At 44.7% G+C, this 16,734-nt stretch overlaps 2 protein-coding genes across 6 annotated transcripts in view; both read left to right on the top strand.

The window, feature by feature from the left end:
• The window catches only part of CUNH5orf24 (chromosome unknown C5orf24 homolog), an 11,664-nt gene extending 675 nt beyond the window's left edge, over window positions 1–10,989 (top strand). The window contains exons 2-3 of one of the 5 annotated variants that reach the window (XM_042826321.1): window positions 6,178–6,607; window positions 8,583–10,989. In XM_042826321.1, the coding sequence (XP_042682255.1) occupies window positions 6,178–6,607; window positions 8,583–8,623 (471 nt within the window). In that variant the 3' untranslated portion in view covers window positions 8,624–10,989. Of the gene's footprint in view, window positions 1–260; window positions 365–5,658; window positions 5,682–6,177 lie in introns of those variants that run through there. The other 4 variants (XM_042826318.1, XM_042826319.1, XM_042826320.1 and 1 more) reach the window with 4 other exon arrangements.
• A 2,187-nt stretch (window positions 10,990–13,176) lies between these two features.
• On the top strand, window positions 13,177–16,399 carry TXNDC15 (thioredoxin domain containing 15). The gene is given in 5 exon segments (XM_042826316.1): window positions 13,177–13,324; window positions 13,407–13,798; window positions 14,426–14,589; window positions 15,113–15,243; window positions 15,942–16,399. Coding segments are annotated over 5 exon segments (1,032 nt in total). The 3' UTR covers window positions 16,139–16,399.
• The last annotated feature ends 335 nt before the right edge of the window (window positions 16,400–16,734 follow it).

Below are 16,734 nucleotides of genomic sequence, written 5' to 3'. Positions count from 1 at the left end.
CGGGGCCGCGAAGAGGGGCCCCGAGGGGCCTCTGCGGTGACTCCCGCGGCACGGCCGGGCGGGGCGGGCGGCGGCGCTGCGGCGGGGCCCGGGCTGGGCCGTGGGGCGGGGAGGGCCTGGAGGCGGCGCCGCCGGAGCGGGCAGGGAGCGGCGCGGGGCAGCTGCGGGAGGCAGCCGGGCTGCCGTGAGCCCAGGCGCCGCGGGCAGCCCCTCGTGCGGCCTTCCTGTCTCGCCCCGTCCCAGCCGCGGGGCCGCGTGTTGTGGTCGAGCCGCCGGCGTTACCTTCGGCGTTCCCGGCTCTGGTGCTGGCGTCCTGCTTCTCGCTACAGACCCGCCGGCCTGTGGGATTGCGGTTGGTACGGATGTGCGTTTCCTGGAGGTGTGCGAGCGGTGCACGTCCTGCTCACTTGCATTTCGGGGCTGCCGAGCGCTCGGTTGCTTCCCTGCCGTCCCTGTTTGTTGGCATGCGCACACGTGTGTGTGCTGTGTACCTGTAAATAGCCCGGTGTGTCCTTAGTGCTGCGTACGGTAATTCATCAGTAGATGGCTGCGCCTTCAGCTGGTTTGTACTTCTCTCTGGGTGTCACTGAAGAAAGCAGCAGTTATTTGATCATTTTCTTGTTGTTGATGTTGTTTTGGGTTGCTTTTTTTTTTTCCCCAAAACAGGAGGAGCACTTGGTCGGGACGTTTCTTAATTAGCGGTTTACTCCTATATCAATATTGAAGTGCCAGAGTTTTTCTTGCTCTGTTTTGTTTGTCTGTGTCATTACCCCTCAGTGTTAGGTGCACCCAGAGCAGCGCTGTGCCTTTGCCCGCTGTGGCACAGCTCCAGCAGGTGGATGGATGTTGGCTCTGCACGCTGTGTCTGGGGCTGTTGGTAGGTGTCAGAACCTCCTGTGCTAATCCTGCTGCAGAGAAACCTCATGGAAGCGCAGGTGGGGAGCTCAGCACTGGGAATGGGGGATGTTTGATCCCTCTCTTAAGCTTTAGAATCCTTCTGTGGGAGGCGGCTGGGGAAGGTGAGAACACCCACGGAGATGAATGAAGCACCTCGTGCCTCTCAGCTGTTCTCTGGGGAGAGGAGAGGTGGGCGAGAACACCCGCAGAGATGAATAACCATCTCTAAGCTGAGATCTCCTCTGTTTTTCTTGGGAATAGCTCCTTTAGAGGAGGAGACAGCTTTACAAGCACTAATGATACTTTCTTTATAAACATGCACCTCCACCTGCTCTGTCATTCATATGCATATCTGGCTTGCTTTGAAATTTGGTAATTACAGAACCACAGAATAATCAGGGCGCCCTTTCACAACCGCACTTTCTCGGGCACAGCCTGGCCCGATGGCTGCCTTGTTCCATGCTGCCCTGCCTACAATTGTCTTTGCCTTTTCCCCACCCTCCAGTCCCTGTGCTGCATCCGGGATTCATCAAACCCTTCAGGGCTTCTAGGTTTGCTGAATTGTCAAAAAGTCATCTTAGTGAGGTCTGGTCAGCTCTGGGAGTAACTGGGATGGGTCGTGGAGGAGCAAGAGCAGTTGGTGGCAGTGAGGTAAGGTGGTGTTGGCTAACCAACTTGGGTCCATCTGTGTTGAGGAAAGTGTGTTCTTGCACTTCCTCTCTCACCCCAGCGCCAGCCAACCGCTGTATTTTCTTGTTGGATCAGTTTTTGCCTGGATGTTGGCTTGTCCTGCTCTTGCACAATAGTTAGTGTTGGTACAAGGAGTGGGGGTGTATAAGAAGAAACAGCAAGATCATCTTGCTCAGACAAAAAGGGGGGTTGGGGTAGTTTCTGCTGGTGGTGAAGCCAAACTGTCAGTTGTGTCCATGTGATCAGAGGTGCAGTTAATTAGATTACTGACATGGCCCTCAATTTCATGAAGCTGTCCTGACTCGTTTAAGCGTCCTCTTTCTCGTCATCACTCCACGGTTGTATGATCTTAATTTCAGAAGGAAAAAGCCTAGCTGGTGTTAATATCTGCTGAAACTCTGCCCTTGGGTAGGACAGACTTATTTTGGGGCTGGAGAGCTGAGGGTTCCCTGTTTGCTGGGCTGTGCAGTCACATCATGCTGTGCTGTTGTTGATACAAAGGCAGCCAGCGTTCAGGCTCTCCAGGGGACTGTTTATGAGTGTCTGAGTCTCATTTCCTTCTGTTGGGCATGCTGAATTTTGAGTTTATAGCAAGCAAAAGCAGCTTTCACCTATTGCCATCAAACATCTCGAGTATTCCACTGAGGGAAGTAGTTTTTTGTGTTCAACATGACTGAAATGGGTTTGGGACGAGCAAAATGCCCCTGCACCTCTACTGAACAACAGCAGTGCCTCTGTGCTGGGAGCTGAGCGTCCTGAGGGGTGGGGAGATGGGGAGAAATGCCTCCAGCTCCCTGCGGGCAGCGCTTCTAATTTGTTGCATTGCTTGGGGAGAACTTTGTTTCTCCATCTTTTTTTTTTTTTTTGATAGAGAATAACTGGAGAAAGAAGAGAGAACAGTTCAGGAAACAATTTCTATTTGCAATCTTGTGTTATTGCAGTAGTACCAGCAAACCACTACTGTAAAGAGAATGTTCTTTCTTTCGGCTCATTTCAATTTATTTTATCTATTGTCAAATGATGAGAAAAGCTCTGTTGCACAGTGAACGCTCGGTAAGCGTTTATAAGCACAGTGTGGAGGAACCGGTTGACTGTCTTCAGGGGTCGGTTGTGTATTGAATATAGATTCAGGTGTTACAGTGACTTCTTTTAATGGGAATTCTCAAGGTACAAGATTTGGAAAAAAAGCAGTGAGAGTTAACATCTTCTAATAAGGGTTAGAAAAGGAGCTGGCAGTAAAAGAGATACTTGAAAAATGTTTAATTTCAAGTAGTGGATACTTTTTATTGATGGAAGTATTTCTCTTAGCTGCTGTCCTAAGAAGGAAGAGCAAACCAAATAGCATATGTGCAGTCTTTAAAGGCAGAATATTCATCTGCTTCTCACACTGCTCTCTGCAACCAAACGGAGCCCTTGGGTGTCCCCAAAGCCTGCAGCCCCTGTGATGCTGAATATGGCACAGAGCCTTCTTTATGTAGGGAGCTTGAACAGAGTTGGTCCTGTGCTTTATTCCAGCTATTCTGGTTGGGAGCAGTAGCACAGTACTAGCACAGAAATAATGCTCGTGTTTCTAAGTGCCCTGTCGTAGACTTTGTATGTGTTTGCTCTGAGCAGGATTGGGTGGTGGTGAAGGTGTGCTGATACACCTACAGCTCTGTTTATACTGTGGAAGCTATTGCAGGGAAACGAGTGAGTTTTATATACTGTCATTAAAAGCAGAATTCTCCATATTGGCAATAGGTGTTTACCTTTCTTGGTATATTTGAAAAGCTGTAGATAGGCTTCCAGTGTTGTTCAAAGGCCCTGATTCCAGGTGTGTTTCAGCAGCTTTAAGCCAGAAAAGTGCTGTATTTGGGGTCAAGAGAGGCCCTGTTTCTGCCTAACCAAGGGTCATAATATCACAGGAATTACTGAAACTTCCTGAGTTTCTGCTGTGTCTGTATTGTCTTTAATAAGATTTCTATTTCATCTCCCAGCAGAAAAGAGCAAAGAATGTCAAGCTTGACAGTGAAATACAAGATGCTAAGTGGCAGCCTCACTGACAGGTAGAGCTGTGAGCCAAACCAGACCTCGCTGGTGCTGAGCCAGGTCAGCTCTGTGGCACTCAGAATGGTGGTAAGGCAGCAGTGTGCTGGCAGGTGGGATGATGGCCACAGTCAGAACCCCCAGCAACAAAACCTGCAGGTCCCAGATAGATGGCTCTGTTCCTGTCCTCGTTCCTGGCAGCAGTGCAGCTTCTGTGCTATGGTTGTATGGGGAGCTCTTGTGCTGCCTCTTCCCAGAGCTAGTTTATCCAGTTGTCTCCTCCTTTCCCAGCATTTGAATGAAAGTTGATTGCTAGATAGAGAAGGATCCAAACAGAAAACTCGGGGCAGCTTCCAGTAGAAACCCTCTCAAAGTGCCTCTGAATGAGTTTAGTGCAATGCCTGATGTCAACTATTATGTCGAGACATTCAGCAGGATTTAAAACTGGTTTAAACAAACCTGCACATTTCTATTTACATACTTCAGTACAGGTTCTAAACAAGTACGTTCTGTTTCACTGGGAACTTTTCAGGCTGGTTGTGCTGAAGAATGCTTGGGCACAAAGTTGTGTGCATTTGCTCATACAATATAGCTGGAGTGAGATTTTAAAGCTGGCATTGCTTTGGATTTTATACCATTCTTTCCTCAGTTATATCCCCCCCAAAAAAGCTTGCTTCTGCTCTTCAGATGACTCATGCAGTGTGCCTGCTTCATTCTTTCATTCCCTACTGCAATGTGAGTACAGAAAAATGAGGTTGGGAATGTCAGAGTAACTAAGGTAGACTAGAAAGCTCTTTTCTAGAGAAAACTTTTCATAAATATGTGTCAGATAAAAGAAAATACAGAATATGAGCATTTTCATGACTTAAATAATAGCAGTAACAAAGACCATGACCAGATGCAAGAACTGGCATCGGGCTATTTTCCACTTGAAGGCAGTGTTTGCAGAGCGCTGTTGCCCTGGACACTGGGTGCTGACCCTGCCTGTTCTCTGTAGAGGCAGGCTTGCTAATTATTCTAATATTATTTTTACTGGCTAGTCAACATCTGCAGTAACAGTAGTTTCATGTTTGCGCCACCATTTCCCCACTCCACATTCAGAACTGTAGCACTTGGATAATCTCTGCTAGAACCATCTATTATTTGCACTGCACTGCTATCACGGTTTCACTATTTGACATAAAACCATATTCATGTATTTGCACAAGAGTAATGCATACACTGTAACATGCATTTTGGAGCCAAGGTAAATGGGAGTTTGAGCAGGGAGTGTAACCATTGTGATCAGAAGGAAAGGGCACGCATGGGGATTTTCTCCTGGGTAAACAGGCTGCTGCTGGGATTGTTTCTCTGGCTGGGAGGAAACCTTTGCAACTGTGGGATAAATTCAGTGATCGATGGTAGAATTTAGAGTTGTTTGCCTTAGAGATGCTCCTTATCTACAGGAGCCAAAATACCATCAATGTTCCAGACCTTAGCTGTTAGAGAGTATACCACAGCAAGAAACGTTTGTCCTTCCAGTTGTGACTGTAGGACACAGAATTGCTCTGAAGAGCTGGATAGTGATGGGTTAATCTTGTCTTAAGCGTGGTTAAAAGGTTACACAGGCTGAATGGGTGCAAATGTCATCCTGTTCCTCCTTGAGCACCTGGTTGGCTGCTGCTGTCCTTACCTGCTGGATGTCTGTCTGGAGCTGGGGCAGCATGCAGAGCTGCACAGGAGTCACCTTTGTAGCGTTCTGAAGTTTCTGCTTTGTAACAGATTCCTTGTGTAGCTCTGCATTCCCAGCTGTGGCATTGCTGTCTTTGCAGAGAATCTCACCTACTTCAGTGTTTCTTACGTAATTGTAGAAAGAAACAACAGCACGCAGAGGATGGTGAGGCACTGGCACAGGTTGCCCAAGGAGGCTGTGGATGCCCCATCCCTGCAGGCATTCAAGGCCAGGCTGGATGTGGCTCTGGGCAGCCTGGGCTGCTGGTTGGTGACCTGCACACAGCAGGGGTTGGAACCAGATGAGCATCGTGGTCCTTTGCAACCCAGGCCATTCTGTGATTCTACGAACCAAACTGGTTAGTTCTTTATTAATTATAAAACAACACAATCTCCGTGAGCCTGTATCTGTTGAACAGGAGAACCACGTGGTGTTTTTCCTTGCTCACAGATGCTGGCTTATCTTGCAACTGGAGCAGCTAGGAGGTGGATGAGATTTGGTTAAAAGGGTTTTGAAATAGCAGTAGGTGTGAGTATATTTTGCATCTTCTGGCTGAAATGCTCTTGTTCAGTTCTTTAATGCACTTCTTCCCTAATTGTGTGCTTCTGAATAGCGTGTCCTTTAAATAGTTGCTTTTAACTACACGTAAGGGTTACCATGCAAACCTTCAAGTGAAAACTTACCAAAACTTTTCATTAAAAAAGAATAATTTACTGCCATCGGTGCTGTTTCATAAAAATGGGAATTGCTTGCACTTGTTGTAGAAAACAGCGGTAAATCTTAAAAGATTTTCTTGTGGAACAGTGCAGTATTGTTTGTTATTGATATAGATTTGTCTCTCTTGTTTTTGACAGAAAATGATGCACCCTGTTGCCAGCAGTAATGCAGCATTCTGTGGGACGGGCAAGAGCTCTTGCCTTAACGAAGACAGCGTGAGAGCTGCTGACCAGTTTGACTTGTATGCCACGCAGCAAAGTAAATACAGCCACGCCGTGAGCCACAAACCCATCGCGTGCCAGCGACAAGACGCGCTCAATGAGTCCCACCTGCAGACCACGAGCAGCAGGAATATAGAAACAAAAGATGAACTAAAGAAAAAGAAAAACCTCAACCGATCCGGTAAACGTGGGAGGCCATCAGGGACCACAAAATCAGCAGGGTACCGAACCAGCACGGGTCGACCCCTGGGGACCACCAAAGCAGCTGGATTTAAGACAAGTCCAGGCAGACCCTTGGGCACAACTAAAGCAGCAGGATACAAAGTCAGCCCAGGCAGACCTCCAGGTAGCATTAAAGCTCAATCCCGGTTTGCAAATCTAAGTTATACTTGTGGCAGTGCAGCTTTTCCTTATCCTATGGTGCATAACAGAGGAGTACATGCTGCTGGTGAAACTAGCAGCAAACTCAAGCAGCCTAACGAATGAAAGGAAGGAATTAGTAACTGCTTACTAATCTGCTTTACTCTGGATTTTGGCATGTTTCTTGCATTTTATTGTAGCATTTGCATACGTTTGAGTTTCTAGATTTTATTTTTACTCAAATAATGCCATAGTCTACGGGTGCAGTTCAGTAACTTTTAAAGCAGTGTCAAGAGGGCACTGGTATAAAGTCTTTTTTGTTGTTGTTGTTTTTAAGTCACAATTTAAAAGAAAGTCTGAACTGAAGCATAGGTCGTGGTGTCTACACCTATCCTATATCACCTATATCCATGTTCCTAGTTTTATGTTCAGTTTTGGGTAAATCTAGTTTTGTGGTTATGCATTAAGTAATTGAAAGAAGGAGGACAGAATTAGCTGGCTGCTGGCTCACGATGGGGCCTATCTCACCATAGGGAACTGGTGCAGATGAGTTCATACTTGATAAAGAAAAAGAAACTATTTGGGACTGTTTAACTTAGATAAACAGCAGCAGTCTGAATTCTTGTGCTTTTTTAAAAGGAATAGAAAGCAAGCTACGTTCTTCACTTCTGCAGGAGCTTCTACAGACCTCAGGCAGATCCATAGAAACTTAACAACCAGACCAAAAAAAAAACCAAAACAAAACAAAAAAAACCCCAACCTTCTTTTTTCCAGTGTTTTCTGGAGTTGTAGCATTAAGTCAATTTCGATTAATGTTCCAAAAATGTTTTCTAAAAGACAGCAGGAAGCTGAGCGTTGGTGCGGCGCTCTGCAGCGTCACGGCGCCTTACTCAGCCGAGCTCCTTTGCCTTCAGGTGACAGCTGCTCTGCTTGTTATGCTGGCACAGGATTCTGCTATGTAATTTAGAAATGCCTAAATATATTTACCAAACCACAGATAATTCTTTACGTTTTGAAATATTTTATAAGAAGTTAAGTACTGTTCGTTCTAGTAACGTACTTGGTTAATCCTAAACAGTACGTCCTTAATCTGTAAATAGCTATTTACACTGGTTTTTGCCTTTAAAAATCTGTGCTTAGGTGGCGACAGTTTAATAGCTTTTAAAGTATTAATCTATAATGTTTACAAATTAAACTTTTTAAAGAGGCACCGCTGCCAAGTTTTTGGGCTTCGTTTTGCCAGATATTCCTGGAAATACAGTTACTGCATTGTTGGACACTTAGGCTATATTTAAGTTATGGAACGTTCTGTATCTACCAAAGGACACCATTTTCATGATTTATAAAAGCAAACTGTATAGCTGATGCAAACAGGATGCAGTTTACTGCACTGCTAGACCCCAGAGATGAAGTAATTCATAGGAATTCATCTATGCATGCAAGCTGAAAAAAAATGTTGTTGGTTGATTATAAATGCCTTTCTTGACTCAAACTTAAGCCTTCCCTCTTTGCAAAAGAAATGTTCAATTTTTCAGCTGGGTGTGTTTAATTTAAGTGTGGGGGAGCGCATGTATGTGTGTAATGTGCACATACTTTAATCTAGTCTTCAAAAAAAGAAAAAAAATCAATCCTCAATGTTGCATATTGTTTGTTCTAAATTTACTTTTACTGGAATCCGAGCTTTTTTTTTCCACCTGGAAGAAAGTTTCTATTTAAGCAGTTTGAAGCAAAATGTGACTTGATGATAAATTTGTAGGCTCGTGCATCCGGGGAGGGGGTGGATATATAAAGCTTGGCGATCTGGGGAGTAAAAGAAATCGGGTTAATTAGTGCTTATGCTGGACTGATAACTTTTGTTAACATAAATGCTATTCTGGCCTGCTGACATTTTGATGAGAGCTCTTGATTTCAGTGATGACAACTTAAGAAACAGATGTCATGTTTCATACCTTTTTTATCAGGAAAAAAGCAGCAAGCCTTCAGGTGTTCCAGTGATGCCTAACACATAATGAGCTGGACTTTATGCTGTACTTTACATAGGTGTGTTGAATTGTTTTTGGGGAACTGTGTATGCACTGGCAACTAAGACAATGAACCTCAACTGTACTGGATGGCTCCTTAGTCGATGTATGAATTAACGGCAGCTAAACTGCTACTAAAATAGTTTCTTCATGCTGAAGCTATGAAATCCAGTGATACTTTCTGTTCCTCAGCAAACTCACAAGTCTGAAATTTAGCGGTTTCTCAGAACGATGTAACTTCTGACACATGCAAAATGCTAACGTGAGTTCATTCACCCTCAGGATCTGTGTTGTATTGGCTGTTTTTAATCAGATGGTTTTTCAACAAAAGACTGCTTTAAGTTCTTACCTGAACTCAGCTGGGAAAGCAGTCCTCTTCAGCTGAATGTAGTACCTGCAGGAGCGTCACACCTCGCTGGCAAGGAACGTGTTGCATGTCACCACTGTACCTTGGAGAAACTCCACTTACCTCCTCTGTTTATCTGGTTTGCTCCTGTTCCATTTCTCACTCGTGCATCTACTCGATGGTGCTGTGCTGTGTGTCAGGAGATGATGCAGCTGTATCACTGTTCTGCTAGTATAATGAATTTTTAATTGAGTATGCTGATGAAATAATGAAATCATCTAAGCAATTTCTGTTCATTACACTGTTTATTAATTATATCAAATGAAATGTAATCCCAGAAGGAAAAAAAAACAAACAAACAACAGTTAATGTTGTCAATTGTGAAACGAGGAGCATAAAGTAGGAAAGTGTTTGCAGAGTCTGTACAGGGCTGCGTGGCACCTGGGATGTGGCAAGGAGACCAGCAGAGTCCTGCTGGGCATTTCTTCATTCTGCTTTATTTCGATCTGACTGCAGTCTACTGGTGCCATGCTGTGAGAGGAAGAGAAAGGAAGGAAGACATTGGAAGTGAAAGAGGAATGGAATTTTCAAATACTTCTGCTTTGCCTACGTGTAGTCTGCAGAATACATTGTGCTTTAATAAAACCCCAGACAACACTTTTCTTTCCACGCAAACACTGAAGCAGCATGTTAATGCCCAAACTTTACCAGTACCAGTGGGAAAACTGGACTTTCCCCCCCGTAGTATGAAAACATAACTTGTAAGGTAAATTGCTTATTTTATATTCTATATCATAATTCAGCTATTCATAAGCTAGGATCACTGTTGTGTGTTAACACTGTTCAGAAGATCTACAAGTTTGCTTTCTAATGATTTCTTTTAATTATCAAGTTTCTAACGTCTTATTTATACATGAATGAAATGTACTCACTTGCTATTACTCCTTGATGATGCTATACAAGTTCACTGTTTAATACACATAGAGTAACGACTATTCAGCTTCTGATTAAATTTACTTAAACTTTAAAACCAAATAGTTTTGCTACTATAAAGTCTTGCACTGGACATTTCAAGATGATAGCACCATATTTTGGCAGGAAAAAAACAAAGCAGATACCATCCATCAGCAGAGGCTAACAGTGAAATTGAGTTCAGTATTTTTAAAATCAGCTGTTAGCCTTGTTGTTAAAGCAGCACTCTTTATATCTTGGATTTAGTTCAATCAAAATAACTACGTATCAAGAGCCATTTAAGATCTCTGTTTTGAAGGAATATGTTTTCACTTCAGCTGAAAGATCTGAGAGTTTGGTCGGGACAAAACCAAGCCTTGTCAGTGAAAAGTGATGTGTCTATGAAAAGAATTACTTGGAACGACAGTACACAGAGTAATTCAGATGTGAATTGAACTCCCTTCCCCCTTTTTGAAGAGCTTTAAAAGGCAGAGTGAAATGAAGTCATTTGTCTGCTGGCTTCGTTAACCGAGACTCTGCTATTCTTTGTTGTATGTATAATAACATTTCATGCTATCCCTAGAGTTGACAGTTAAAACAGTTGATAACAATCATAAATACTTTGACCTGCAGACCTAATTTCTGACCACAAAAGAAGTTTATTCTTCTCTATTTTAATGCATATATTTTAACACTGCTTAAATATATTTATGACTTTAGTAGAGACTAGACTTTTCTCTTTAAGTTTTTTTTTCAGATAGATAAATCTGTATTCTGAAGTTTGGAACCACTTTCTGATACTTTAACCTTTCATCGTTTGCTTTTCCACAGGTTTACTTTGGGGAAACAGTAATCTGTTAAATATCTAGTATCAGCACCCTGTCCTCTGCTGTAAAAAGCCTGATTAGATACTGTGTATGTTTTTATGTCCATGAACTTGAGCTACTCGTGTGCAATTATGTGTATGGGAATGGAGTAGTGTTCATGATCTGTATTTACATCATCATATGGATGTATATTTATTAATAAAGTTAATACTTTACAACCTAACAATTATTTCCTACATGCATTTTGTTTTAATATATGTATTTTAAATTCTGGCTTAAGATTCCTATTGCCAACGTATCAGACCAGTAACTTTAACCTGTCTCTGCTGTAAACAGGAATTTTCTTCTCCCAGTGTCTCTGTTGCAGGTAAGTGTAGAACATTGTGGTGCAACTTGTACAGATGTTGCTTAAAATCAGGTGATCGGTTTTGCTCTTTGTCTGCCTGAAGTGCAGGTGAGTCCAACTACAACAGACTGTGTTTGTGCTCGTGTGGGCTGAAAAACGCATCAAGAATTTGTGAGAGTTGGAGGACATTCATAAATTACACAGTTCAGGCTTTTTAGCATTCTTGGAGGTTGCTTTACTGCTCACGTTTATCACAGGTTACAGCTTCTTCGTATGGACAGACAGGCAGTGTGTGTTTGCCAGCTGTGCAAGTTGGACCTTAAAAAAGCTCTACAGTGGTTTTATCTTCCTGATAATGCTGTTTGTGTGTCTGATTTGACACCGGGGTGTGCTTTGGAGCTGGACTGGCATCCTAATGCTCTCGTGAAGTACCTGTCTCAATGGGATCTCTTCCAATAGCACAAACAATATAGTGTAAATTAGCAACATCGTACCTATTCAGAAAGATGGCTCAACAAAGTGCCTTTTTGGACCAAGAGAAATGAAAATTGTTCTTAACAGTTAATCCGTAAAGCTGTAATTCCTAAAGATAAGGGCCTGCCTTGCTGACTTGCAGTGTGCTGTTCTTACCAGGCTTCTGCCTGTGGCTCTGTGTATGGCTTATCATGTAAGGGAGAGGTGTGGCCTGACATACAGGATTGACAGCCCAAAACTACAGTGCTCTGCAGCTGGCTTGCACCCAGGTTCCCCGCATGGCCTAGGGATGGCAATGTCTCACTTCCTCCCATCAGTGAAAGCATGGCAAAAAAAATCTGCTTATCATGCAGGGTTCCTGGAAGGAGTCATTAGCAAACAACTTTTAACTGCTTTGAAGCTGCACTGTGTTGTGGAATTGTCAGGTGGTATTTAAATGATCTGAGGCAGATCCTGCCTTTCACGCTGTGTTTTTCGTACCAGAAAACCTTGTTTCCAATTAGTGAAAAAATATCACAGTGGCAATTGGTGTGATTTTGATTATTTAGAGTAGGCCTCAGAGATACGCATAATACTAAAAGTGTTTTTCTGCTGCTTTGTGTGGTCATCTTTGTAAATGTTCAGCTCTGCCCATTTTGAGAGAACAGAAGGCAAAGTCACACCTCCCATATGTAGTGTAAGGTAGAGCTGCCTGTGTGACCTCAGTCTCTGTTCTGACTTGAATGCTTTTGTTTTCTTCTCATGCTGTTGAACACACAGAAAATCAGCTGTGAGGATTACGAGTGAATGGAAATGTGAAGACCTTGGCGTTGTCTCTGTTCCATTCTGTTGTCTTTCACTCCTTACATTGCCAGGGAAGGAGCTTGCTTGCTGTGACTGAAATCCAGCTGCCTTAATACACGGTGCACAAATGGCTGACTGATGTTTCAGTGTTCATCCGTGGCTGCGACACAAGACTCGTATCACACAAGTCCTCTTTCCAACAAACAGCTTTTTTATTGTATGACTGATTCTTGAATAGATGGTCAGCAGTGTGTGGGGCCAGGAGTTGGACTCCGTATTCCTTACAGGTCTGTTTCGACTCAGGAGATTCTCTGTCTCTGTTGGTATTGTTTTTGTTTATTTTTTTCCTAGACATTTTTCCTAAAAGCAAATATTTGGCATCTAACGTCAGAAAAATGTGAGCCGCTGAACAGCTGTGGAGGAAACAGAACGGATTTGAGGTGAAGAATGCCAGCTACAACTGGGATGGAGGGCGTTTCCCCACGGCCTCTTGGACTCCCTGCGTGTGTTTTGTGCTCGATTTCTTCTGTCAACTGGACCGCTATGTTCTCTGCGCAAACTTAACTCGTGTTTTGTATCTTCAGGTCACTGCAGCTTCAATATTTATTCTCATACAATTTATACTCGGCAGTGACTGGGTTCGGCGGCAATTTTTCACGGAGTAATTCCTCGGTGCCCTGCAGCACTATCGGAGTTCCAGCAGCCTGCCCGTGCCTTCATCCGGCCTCAGACCAGAGCCGTCCTCTGCCACTGCCGAGAACGCGATACCGCCCAACCAAGATGGCGGCACGCCGCGCTCCGCTCCGTATGCACGCATGACACCGGAAGCGGAAGCGCCTGGGCAGTTCCGGCGGAAGTGGCCGTCGTCCGGGGAGACGCAGCGCTGTGGAGGGAATGTGGCGGCTAGTGGTGCTGCTGCTGGCCGGGCTCGGCCGGGCCCTGCCGGAGGATGAGGGTGAGGATGGGGCCAGGCCGAACCGGCGGGTGAGTGCGGAGCTTTCGCCGGGACCGGGGCTGATCTCTCCTTCCTGGTGCAGGGGTGGTGACGGAGCCGGGCGCCGGCGGTTCCGGACCGATCAGCGGCGAAGCGGTGCGGTACCGGACGGCGGAGATGGCTGACGCGATGCTGGGCAGCGGACCGCCGGGCCGGCCGCCCGTGATGCTCTCAGCGGTGCCGGGAGAGGCGAGAGAAGGGCGGGAAGCGGAGGTTTGCGAGGCGGCGGCCGGCGGAGGGGAGTGCGGCGCTGGGAGCGGGCCCGGGGCTCCTCCCGCCGCGCCCGGAGCGGCCGTCGTGCTGGAGACTGTGCTCCCCGCGGGCGAGGAGCCCAACGGCACTGCCGAGAGCGTGAAGGCCCCCAAGGTGAGCTGCGAGGAGAGAAATGTTACCGGTATCAGCAACTTCACGGTGCAGATCCTGAACGTGTCCCAGGTGAGCGGCCCGCGGCATCGTGCAGCTCTGTGCGTATCGGGGGTGGGAAGCGTTAGTTTGTGTCTTTTAGTGCTTGACCTGGCTGGATTCTTTGTGTAATGGAGAAAGCTTGAGCAAGGGTTGCATCGTTACGAGCTGAAACAAATGGAACAACAGCTCAGTCCACAAGTATGTGTGTCTCGTGTGTGCGCTTGTGGTGAATTGTCAGCCTTAATGCTGTATAGATCCATATCTCTAGGGTTGTTTGTGGCACTTACAGCCAATACCAGTTACTGTATCTAGTGTGGCTCTTGTAATAGAGATGGCGTTTTTTCCGGAGGGGGGTTGTGTTGTATTTTTCTTCTTTTTAGTAGTTGTTTTAAAGTAACCTTTAAAAAGGTTAAACAAGCTGCCATTTCTTTCAAAAGGGTTAAACAATGATGTTTCTCATCATCAACTGTCTAATTGATAGCCTGGTGTGGTGGTTGGCATCCCTGCCCATGGCAGGAGGGTTAAAAGTAGATGATCATTACGGTCCTTTTCAACGCAGGCCATTCTGTGAGACGATTCTATGATTGCTGAATGATGCATTCCTACGTAGGACAACTTAATTAAATGTTTGCCTGTGTGTGTTATGCTCTCTCTAAGGATCTGATGGAGTTCTTAAACCCTAACAGCAGTGACTGTACGTTGGTCCTGTTCTATACGCCATGGTGCCGCTTCTCCGTAAGCCTGGCACCTCATTTCAATTCCTTACCTCGAGCGTTTCCCATTCTTCGCTTCCTGGCACTGGATGCATCACAGCACAGCAGGTAATCCACACTTCCTGTGCTCTGGTCTCAGTTTATTTACAATAGCAAGGTCTGTGTTTTAAAAGCAGCAGTGTTTTTTTAACAGTTTACTGTAAGCAGTTGTGTCTGTTTTCTTTGTGACTATAATGTTTCCACATTTTCTTCCTCTTGACAACTTTACAGGAAGGAAATGCTGCTCTGTTGGTAGCTTACCTGGAAATTGTGTTCTGTTAGCTGGCTTTTGGGTATCACAATTCTGAGGAGTGCTAAATATTCATTCACCTTATGCATATCCTTGGATAACAAAACCTGGATCCATACAGCACTTGTGTGCGTGGAGAAGAAACACTGCTGAATGTCATATAATTAATATAATTGATAAAGCAGTAAGCATCCCTAATGTCACAAGAAGTGGCTGCTTATTATTTTCTTATAAAGCGACTCATTTAGTGAAGCTGACACTTGCTGTGTTGTGGCTGCCTTTGTTCCTTTCTTCAGTGGATTTCTTTCCCTTCATGGCTTGTATGTGCTTTATGTTCTCCAGCTTATCAACTCGGTTTGGAACTGTAGCTGTCCCCAATATCCTCCTTTTCCAAGGTGCTAAACCTATGGCTAGATTTAATCATACAGACAGAACGCTGGAAACACTGAAAGACTTCATTTTTAATCAAACAGGTACGTAAAGCAGCACTGAAGTATCAATGGGAAGAACAAGTTGGCTTTTAGCTCTGTACGCAGCTTTCCTCTAATTATTGTTATTTATTCCTCTTATACTTTTATTTAACGTGAATCTGATTAAAAGCCTGAGAGAATCCAGCAGAGATTTGCTGTAGGAACTGAATTTGGAGGGGTACTGAAACCAGAAACTGACTGGGCTGCTTTTGCAGTGTAGAAGGAAATGGTGGGGTGTAAGGTAGAAGGATTGGGCACACCTTCATGCCCAAATCTTCCATTTGGGAGTGGGGGAACCTTGAGAAAGTTGCCAGTGCCATGCAAGGCTGAGAGCAGTTGGAGAATAAAACAAAAAAAAACTGTGCATGGGTATAGGAGAGCCTTCCTAAGAGGCCAGAAATGGCTGTATTTCCAAATGCAGCAGAGATGCTTGAAACACAACCCCACAAGCTTACAGAAAATTGTGTGGAATGACAGAACAATGCCTTTCCTGTTCATAAGCTGTGCATACACCTTGGTAGCTGTTCAGTTTTCCATAAGCAAACTGTATACTGGACGTATTAAAATCTAAGGACCAGCTCAACAAATGCTTAGGCCTGACTGTATGTGTGCCTTAATTTGAGACAGGAGCAGAGCTGCAAAGAGAACTTCTCTGTATTTAACGGCCGCTACTGGTGTTGATGAAGGATGTTCTTTTCCAGGCATAGAGGCTAAAAATGGTGTGACTGTGACAGAGGAAGACTGGAAGGGGCCTCTGCCCAGCGTTCTGACAAAAGGAGTAGACTGGCTGCTCGTGTTTTCCGTGCTCTTCCTGGCCAGCTTTATCATGTATGCTACCGTTCGGACTGAGAGCATTCGGTGGCTGATCCCAGGGCAAGAGCACGAACACCAGGAGTGATTGGAGGTGCTGAAGCAGGGACACAGTTTGCAGTGTGTGAAGCAGGTTTCGTGTGGAGTGGAAGTACTTAAGAATGAACCGTTGAATTTGTTGGTTGTCATTTATAGTGTTGATGGAAAACCAGCTTTGTTTACTAACTACTGAGTTTTTATAAAGCGAACTGAGGCAAAAAAAAGTGGTGAGTAAACTACTGTGGAGAAACACGAACTAAATAAGTATTTATTAAAGTGCTCTGACCTGTTTGCTTTTCGTGGACCTTAATGTAAATGTGTGATACCATTCTGCTTCACTTTTATGAAGAGATCTCTGAGCTCTGTAGATCTGCTGCAGCACATTGGCCTGCATATGTGGCAGCGCTTGGCTGGAGTGCAGGGTTGCTTCTGTACAGCTGAAATCTGGGAATCTTCTTTTACAAACCTAGAAATGTATGAGGTGGTGCTTCTGCACAGATTGTGGTCAACACATTGGAATTAGAATGTGTTTTTGGTTCGTGGATTCCAGAAATGAAGAAGTCTTCCAGGGATGTGCAGGTGAATGGTGGTGTCACTAAACCAGATTGTCAGTGAAATGAACTATGAAGAAGAGAGATATGTTTT

Source organism: Centrocercus urophasianus, unplaced genomic scaffold (genome assembly GCF_019232065.1).
Source record: "Centrocercus urophasianus isolate 14NV4802_14NV808 unplaced genomic scaffold, USGS_Curo_1.0 seq_26, whole genome shotgun sequence".
Classification (NCBI taxonomy): domain Eukaryota; kingdom Metazoa; phylum Chordata; class Aves; order Galliformes; family Phasianidae; genus Centrocercus; species Centrocercus urophasianus.
Note: the sequence above shows the minus strand (reverse complement) of the source record. Positions and strands in the feature narration are given on the sequence as shown.